This window comes from Amia ocellicauda, chromosome 12, assembly GCF_036373705.1.
Source record: "Amia ocellicauda isolate fAmiCal2 chromosome 12, fAmiCal2.hap1, whole genome shotgun sequence".
NCBI lineage: Eukaryota > Metazoa > Chordata > Actinopteri > Amiiformes > Amiidae > Amia > Amia ocellicauda.
Genome location: NC_089861.1, coordinates 13,272,501 through 13,281,609, shown reverse-complemented (window position 1 = coordinate 13,281,609; position 9,109 = coordinate 13,272,501). Strand labels below are relative to the sequence as shown.

Sequence of the window (9,109 nt, the reverse complement as noted above, 5' to 3'; positions counted from 1 at the left end):
ATTAAAATTATAGACTGATCATTTCTTTTTCAGTGGGCAAACGCACAAAATCAGCAGGGGATCAAATACTTTTTTCCCTCACTGTACAAGCACTGATAAAACATGAGCTGGAAATATGGAGTGAATTCACTGTCAAACTTAGCGAGTGCAGAAATACAACTTTTATGTGCAAAACTGCACTTGCGGTTTTCATTTTATGCTTAAAATTAAATTCTGCAATAGTTCAATCTTGTTTTCACATTTGCAGTCCTCACTGGACACTCAATTCTTGCTGCGCATTTGCAATTCTCTCTTTCCCCGCTTGCAATTATTTTTGACAGTATTTTCACACTGACTTTCATAAACAAAGCATAGATCAGACATCATAGATGATCATTGGCACTATCGATCTCCATTCTCATCAAACATGGCAGACCACACAGCAGCAGAGTCTCAAAACGCGTAACGTGGTTTAATGTCCTTTAAACATAACCATATACTGGTCAAAGTGTGTACGTTTACAGTTTGGCACGTCCTAGTACTATGAATTAAGGATGGAAATGTTTTTACTAACATAAACAATATGATTTCAACATTAAGCCCTGCATATAACCCACATAATTTGAATATCGCTTAATGTAGAAAATGCTCAATGTGGCTTAATGTACTTAATTTAAATTTTGCCATGGATTATCCTCCATATATAACAGTATTATAACACCAGGGGCTGGTTGCATAAACACAGACTAAGGACCCAATTAAATCAAAACTTTGAGCCACCCACTAATAGAAAACTACAAACCTGTATACATCAGAGCTACATTTATGATTAGAAGAAAGTGGCATCTTACTAAAAATGCAACTGAGTACAGTTCTGTAGTTCTCTATTAGCGGATGGGTCAAAGTTTTAATCCGGTGCTAAGTCTTTGTTTTAGTATCATTTTAAGTCCTATAGACACTTAGGGTCGGATTAACTCAAAACTACATTGTAGCGGTTACATTTATGATTACAAGAAACTGGCATCTTACTAACAATGACTGAGTACAGTTGTGTAGTTTTCCATTAGCGGGTGGGTCAAAGTTCTGATTAAATCTGGCCCTTAGTTAAAACCACTGCATGATACAGTCTTTTGTTAGACTGGTCTTACATTGTAAATCATGCAACGTATTCTGGGTATTTTAAGACTCCTGAAAAAACATGGCGGATATTTCTTTAAAACAGCGACGATCCCAGTTAACTCAAAATGTATGCTAGTTACTGAAATATAATGCAGCGAAATGTATAATTTGGATGACATTTTGGGATAAAATAACAACAAAGTGAACCCGCTGTGTACTTGGTCTGTAAAAGATGGTTAGAACAATGGAAGTATATTGTAATTTAAGAGGAAACATTTGTGTATGATAATGCGCGAGATATTTGTGCAAAGTGCGTTGTACCATGTTAAATAGTCCTTGCCAGATACCCTTATCCCGGGACAACTTACAGGGAGTGTTAATTTAGTCATCAGTATTTGATTTAGTCATAGTCAGGTTGGGTAAATTATCTATGAGATATATTTACATTTTAGTCCACTAAAAACAGACTAAAATCTGTTAGTTTTAGTCAACTAAAATTACATTTATTTTATTCACATTTTAGTCATGCTATTTAATTTCATTATATTGTAGCGACCTTGCCTTTCTTGGGTCACCGTAGAAATACTGTACTCAAAACAAAGTTTTCCAAAACACAGCTGTGGTTTATTAATCTTTTTCAGAGGTACCTCAACATTCCCCTATAGACTCTCATAAAGCACACAGGTCTGACTTTTTAACTCAAGTCCAACTCAACTCTCCAAGCAGCGCGTCACCACGCCATGTTATATGTCCCCCTAACAGGTGACTCCCACCCGCCCAATCACCGCTCTCTGGCTATACCACCCCGAGACGGGGGGAGCAACCCGTACCCAATTAACCCACGAACATGTTATATTGTTGTTTTTTGTTTTATTGGCAGTTTGCCATCTTGCCAAATTTGATTTGTTGATTGCTTTAATGCATCTGTCACTAGGAGTTTGGTTTTCATTTAAGATTGAGTTTACTTTTAGAATTTTAATGTTTCAAAATAATTTTAGTATTGAATTATGAATCTTTTAATCATGAGAATTAAAATACGGATGATTTTGTTTTGCTCGAAAATGTAAAAAACTAATAAAAAGTATTTTACTAAAGACTTCCATGCAGAGGAGCATTGCTGAGTTTCAATGCATTTTGTGGTAGCCTGGCTTCACAGCGGAGCTCATCTTGCTGGTAAATAATAGACAAACTCATTTTTTTTTTTTTTTTATGGGATCAGATCAAAAACCCTCGTATGCAATAAAAAAACTAAAAAAAAAAACTTATCTGTATGCAGAAAATGAGCATAGAATGCCATACATTCATGTGTCATAAGGGTACAAAATCGCCCCAGCAATGCACTTTCAAAGGCATTCCTATAGTCGCACGACAGCACCAATTCAGAAAGCCCACTCCCAACAAAATAGTATCTGCAAGGGTACACAGATTTTGTGAAGCGGATTTGCGATGACTACGACTTGCAAACTGAAATCACGGTCGATACATCACAGGGGTCACAGACATTAGCTGCCGAATGGGGCAGAATTTGATGCGGATGTTTATGTGCATGCGGTGAACATTATTGCTGCTATAGGTCTACTTATAATAGCAGTTTTTACATTACTGGTGAAACACATCAGATTATCGTATGCTGTGACAGAAACATCCCTCTGTAAATTATAATGTAATACTCTATTCATAACCATTGCAAGATAATAAGGACATTAGCTTGTCTAAATTAATTCAAATCTGCACGTGAAAAGCATTTACGAACTAAATATAAATCAGGTGTTGCAGTTGAACGACATTTCAGTTTAAAAATGATGAATCCCGGTTTATAAAGCCTTCGATCTATTAACATCAGCGACACCCAATATAATTATGAAGTACAATGAATATTAAAAGAATATGAACCCTCATAATAAAATACACATCTGTTACATGTCATGGTTCTCCCCCAAATCCCCCATTGCCTAATTATCCTAACTGTACTATTTCATACAATATCGATCAGGAGTGTCAAACTCAAGGCACGCGCGCCGAATACGCCCCCCACAATGGTTTTAATCCGGCCCCTGTAAAGGTGGTGTATCATTAAGTAATTAGGCCCACGACAGCTTATGAATGAGCAAATTGCATTTAAAAACTACAATTCCCTTCAGCCATTGCAAATGTCATTGGCGCGAGGTAGGGTTTTAAGAGCCAATCATAGGTTGAGTTACTTTCCACATTCCTGTTTTTCAGTAATCTGCTATAAACTCAAAATGTCCAAGAAAAGACAAATGAACAAGGAAGGTGGGATTGGGTAGAAGTTGGGGTTGTTGGCTGCACTCACAAAAGTCAAAGCATTTCCCGACTTGCCAAGCTATCGTTAACTCTCTCCCAAACATCACTATTCCCAGCGCTGGATTCGCTCCAAAACTGAACTTGTGTAAAGAATTTAAGCTCTGCTTCTCGCATTTTAACAAACAGCAATTCAGTTTCCAACTTTTCCCCAACCCATTTGGGGTTGATGTAAACAATGCTTCAGAGCACATCCAGATGGGATTAATGAAATTGCAATGCAATGACACGCTTAAGGCGAAGTTCAATTCTGTTGGCGCTGCAGAGTTTTAGCCCTTATTACCAGTGACGTTACCACAGACCCACCTTGAAGAGGCCCCAAATTCCTCACCCGTACACGAGCTTACCAAAGAGCACATAACGAGACCAGCTTCTACCGGTTTGTACCAGATGCATCTCTGCAGACACACAATACAAATTTAGTACAGAACGTAGGTTCTAGTAAAACCACAAGAAGATGGGGAAGAAGGCACACAACCCCCCTTTGCCTATCTAGACATACACTCTATACTGAAGAACGCTTCAGCACAAGACATTACACCGGTCATTGACAAGCTTGTCTCACAAAAAAAAGCTGTCCAGTCTCCTCAACAAATTAACCCCCTCAGAGCAGCAATTCAATCAGATGCGCATTTTGAATCATAAGTGTTAAAGATTAAGTATAATTCCAATTAATTTAAATGTAGAGTGTTGCAGATCTTGTTAAAACTAGTGAATTTTAAATGGGGATGACCAAGTATTTGTGGCCCTCCAATGAAACTTGAAATGATCTGGCCTGTGGTAAAGTTGAGTTGGTCATCCCTCATAGACAATATAACGTCAGCTGTAGGCAAACGCTAGATACGGAAGCTTATATATTAGCACCACAGAAAAAAAAAAAAAAAAAAAACTTTAATAAGTTGCCCTATAGAATGCAACAGATTAAGTCTGATGAAGTTGGAGAACCTCATGTAGTTGCTCAGCAACCATGGCGTGAAATCTACTATAGCATATTCTTTAGAAAAACTAGGATTAATACCAATTAAATGTAGTATTGTTCCAATTCAATCCAGTCAATGCCTGTTCCTTGCCCCTTGACAGTACATTTCTCCACATCAGCTTGTAGTACAAGGTCATGTTACAGGCCATCAAGCAAAGCCAATTTTACAAGCGTTGCAGGCACTGTGCTCCCAATTCTAGCGTTGTATAGTTTTACCAAGGGACTCTGCTTGATGGCATAGGCATCCGCTACAATACTCTTGATCCATGGCCTTTCAGATTAGAAATGGTGTACATGTACACCATTACAGCAGGAGGACGATTCATTCCATCCAGGCAGGTAGACTCCAAATGCAGTCCATACACAGCAATGACATGGCAACAAGCTAGATTAAGGACATCACAAATCAAACCCACATAGACAAGGTCAGGTTTACCATTTATTCAAATCCATATGCATTTCAAGTCACAGTTGCATTGTTGCCAGGCAGCTAGAGAGCAAGAGGTTCCACTGCAGCCCTGAGGGGAGAAGAAAGCCAAGCAACAGTTTACTACAATAGCCAGTTCTTGCTAAATGAAGGGGGTAGAAGTTGGGGTTGTTGGCCGCACTCACAAAAGTCAAAGCATTTGGCAACAAGGGGATTGAAACCCACACTGTGCAGACATGGTTGAGGAGTGCCAATGCACATTAAGACAGACACGCCCTGCTAGTAAATGGCATGTGGGCCTCCCTGGTTTAGTAGAACACCAGGCCAATGCTTACCCAATCACGGTGCTTCGAGGTCTGCAGATCTTTTGGCCTTGCCTGGGCAAGGCTTCCTGGTACAGCGCTCATCCACATTGGGGTCCTCAACCACTGGGATTTCTGGAATACAGGGAGAATAGCTTGGGCAGATTCCCAGACCAGGAATGGTGTACACCTCAGCTGGCAATATCCCTGCATTAAAAGGGAGGTTCCCCAAACACCCAGCTGGGATTGGCAAGCACACCAGTTGCACTATTCAAGTGGATCTCAAGTGAAGGATCCCAGAAACTAATGCCTCAATACTCCAAGAAGCTAGGCCTTTAACCAATCTCCAGGAAAATTAAGGCTCCATTTCCTGCACTTACTGCGCCCATCAAAGCATCCTTCCACACACTTCTTGGCTGATGGGGAGCAGACTTCCGTGGAGCACATGAAGTAGATCTACAGAGGGGCATAAAAGCCATTAGTCATTGAGATTGGTGTGCCCACTCATTGCCATCAGCTTACTGCCAATAGCCCCATAGAGCATTCCACAATAAGAGCCACAGTCCATTCCAGCCTGGGGAAAACATGGTCAATAAAGTCAGATCGACTGCTAAGGGCTATTCAGGCTTGTGCACAGTGCAAGTTGGAGCACACACGGTCCCTCACCTCCTCCTTGAGGTAGCGGTGCGTCACGCCATCCATAAACTGGAAGGTGCGGATCTCAAAGCGACGGTGGTGTTTGGGCAGTGGCTGCTTGTGGTGGATGTGCAGGGTAGATGTGTGACCATAGTCCAGGGGGTTGGGGCAGCTGGGGAACAAAGGAGAAATGCAATCAGGTATTGGTTACCAACAGCACTGTCCAGTAAAAGCCATTCCATCAGTGCTGCACACGGTCAAGTTAGAGCACATGCTTAAATGCAGTAACCAGGACACACCACACACATACTAAAGATATTGCAACCATCAGCTAAACCCCCTGCGATTTAGTCATGCCCAAGAACACCTCCAGTGGAACAGTTCCAGGTCTAGCACTCACCCCTCATAGATCAACACCCAGACAGCCTGTGCAGAGCGGGGGTAGGCAACACAGTAATGCACCAGCAGCACCAGGCTGGGGTCAGGGGCATTCAGCAGCTGCACCTCCAAGAAGACTGGCCTGCCCAGCAAGAGCCGCAGGGGCCGGTGGTACTGAGGGTAAAACCGGCTGTACGTGTCATCCGGGGGGGGGGGGGGGGGGGGGGGGAAGACAGCAGTTGGAGGCGGAAGCTTGGACAGAGGAGGAATCCACCCACCTTTAATCCTAGTATGCTAGGATCCCATGCTCACCTGTGGCAATCCTGAGCTGCACCCCAAACACTCCATGGGACAGAACTGCATTGGGCAGGGAGGGGTTTTTCACAAGGTATCCAGTGCTAGCCAAGTTCCCCTCTGCATAGCGACACTCCACCAGCAGCCTGCACACAAAAGGGCAGCTCTGCACAAGGGCCTTCAAGCAAGGCGGCTACGGTCCAGCTCAACATGGAGCTCCGCTTCACTTACTACAGGGACAGTAGGCTTTGGAATCCTGGCATGTAGAGCACACCTGCATGTCCACAAAGAGGCAGGTGGCACACCCAATACGCACCCTTACCTGAAGGGACTGTCCCTAGTGATGACTCCATAGTTCAGGCTATTGCGCCGGGCCAGGGCCATCACTTCAGCCAGGTAGATCGTAGTCTCTCCCACCACCTAAGAACACAAGGGGTTATTTCTAGCAACACAAGCCAACCGGATGTCTCAACTGGATCCTGAATGACGACAATAGGCATTTTACTGGGTAGCTCCTTGCTGCAGAGAGCAGCGTGAACTGCAGATCCAGCCAAGACCCCAGTAGCTTTACTCACAAACGCATGGGTTCCACAGCCAGTCACGGGGAACTTGAAGACCGCAAAGTCTGCTGTGCAGATGACCGGGATGCAGGACTTGTTGCCAGCAATCACCAGGGAGGCAGGGTCCACATGGGGCACAGTGATGGTGCGGTGGACCACAAAGACAAAGTGCCGGTCAGCAGTGCATTCTAGGAGAGGGGATGTACAGGTAGACTAGGCAGTCAAAAAGCCCCATTACTGAATTGCAGGTATTCCAGCACGGTCAAATGGACTGGATCAAAGCACCATTCCAGCTGCACTGAAGTCCAGTCCCATTTTAACCAGTTCTCTACCTTCCAAAACACTAGCCTTGATAGCAACAGTAGAACTGCCAAGACCAATGTGATGTCTCTCGAAAGGCAGGATTGCTATCAAGTTGATCCAGATTTACCAAGAACTGCCAGAAACAGGACAGTTGGATGCCAGAAACACAACTCGCATTTAAATGGTATTCATCATTGCTCCCAACATATTGAGCCAATTCAAAATCAGGTCTGCAGCCCTTACCTGAATGACATGAAAGACAGGGATGTGCAAATTAGCAATGCCAAGACTGAAACATTTTGGCTTTTAAGATGTTATGCAGGATTGGGAACCAGATTCCAGTCACATTACTGGACAGAACTGCATTCATCCAATTGTTTACATGGTCTGCATGTCCTATACACATACACCTAGGTTATATCCAAAACACTGCACCTTTCCATTTTATAATAAGGCTATACCAGTATAGATGCAGCCAGGAGTGCAAAATGTACTAATGCATGTAGCCCATCCACTTTGGGTCAGTTGCAAGATCAACCAATAGGCCATTTTGTGCCACTTCTTTATACCATCCCAGTATGCTTGCTACATGCAACATTTGTCCAGATTCTACAGCATTTATAGAAAGGCTATTGCAACTGGAGATTCCTCTGTACACAAATCAATTTCTAGTCAAATCCCATTCTGGTAGTGCAGACGCTTTATACACAACTTGGGTGGATAAAACTACCATGTCAGGTTTGCTACAGCCGACAGCTCCTAGCAGGTCATCATAATAGTCTCGTTAAGCCTAGAAGTTGAGCATCTGGAGTGCTAAAGGACAATCTTAGCATGGTCATTAACCCCACTGAAGAGGAGTTCTGCCAATAGCCAAGCATTTCCTTTAACACAGCTTTGCTAAAGGGAAGTTGCACGTCAATGCCTGGAGCAGAAAGGTAGCTGGAATACAGACCTAAAGTTACACAGCACTATCCAAGCCTGGCCAGCCAAAGATTGGCATACATACCTTCCAGGGGATAGTAGCAGAGGCCAGTGTCAGGGTCTACACAGCAGCCCTGGGCAAGGCAGGCTCTGGAGCCTGTTCTCCTGGGACCACAAGACACCTGCTGGCTCTTGGGGATCTGGCATCCTGCAGGGTACAAAGAGCAACCAATTAGGCATCTACAGTTTCTGAAGTGGAGGAAGGAAACCCTGCTTAGAGCCATTAGCCCCATCAAGATCCCCGCATTAATCATCCTTTTGGATCAGAGGATAAAGCCAAGGACTCACCTTGCTTTGGCACAGGTCGTTTATAGGGGCAGGATACCTGGATCTCTGCTTGCTCTCCCCCACTAGTCAAGTAAGCCACCTGGATAATGTACCTCTTCTCCTGTGGGGACAGAGCACAGGGAACTACATGGGAGCAGCAGAGGATATATACCAGATGGAAGCCAAATTTACTTTCTTGGTGCTAATCAACCATTACAGAAGACCCAAGGTATGTAAAGGGTCAAGTTGCACTTGCAACAGTGTGCTTACCACAATCCGAACATCACAGGCACTGTAGGGGATGGTCAGGATGTTCTTGCCATCCTTCTTGCCCAAGCCATAGCCACAGTCCTTGGGGGCCTGGAGCACAGGGACCAAGGTTTTGGAGGAGTCTACAGAGAGGAATGGAGAACACCTGCTCAGTCTTTGGATGTCAGATTACAGCATCACTGAAGCAATGCACATTTGCAATACTGTATCTGACCAGGTCTAGAGAGCCTTTGCCATTTCAGTCAGGGTCATTCACCCTACAACTGAAGCTGTAGATGGTGTCAAATGGCAG

General features: G+C 43.6%; 1 protein-coding gene across 2 annotated transcripts in view; it reads right to left on the bottom strand.

Annotated features, from left to right (window-relative positions):
- Window positions 1-4,825: 4,825 nt before the first annotated feature.
- Window positions 4,826-9,109, bottom strand: part of LOC136763995 (zona pellucida sperm-binding protein 4-like) — a 6,199-nt gene continuing 1,915 nt past the window's right edge. For both annotated transcript variants that reach the window (XM_066717824.1, XM_066717825.1), the window contains exons 5-15: window positions 8,818-8,939; window positions 8,569-8,668; window positions 8,306-8,428; window positions 7,012-7,184; window positions 6,759-6,856; window positions 6,455-6,582; window positions 6,165-6,332; window positions 5,795-5,936; window positions 5,509-5,584; window positions 5,162-5,263; window positions 4,826-4,917 (exon numbers count right to left, since the gene is read on the bottom strand). In XM_066717824.1, the coding sequence (XP_066573921.1) occupies window positions 6,256-6,332; window positions 6,455-6,582; window positions 6,759-6,856; window positions 7,012-7,184; window positions 8,306-8,428; window positions 8,569-8,668; window positions 8,818-8,939 (821 nt within the window). In that variant the 3' untranslated portion in view covers window positions 4,826-4,917; window positions 5,162-5,263; window positions 5,509-5,584; window positions 5,795-5,936; window positions 6,165-6,255. The remainder of the gene's footprint in view (window positions 4,918-5,161; window positions 5,264-5,508; window positions 5,585-5,794; window positions 5,937-6,164; window positions 6,333-6,454; window positions 6,583-6,758; window positions 6,857-7,011; window positions 7,185-8,305; window positions 8,429-8,568; window positions 8,669-8,817; window positions 8,940-9,109) is intronic.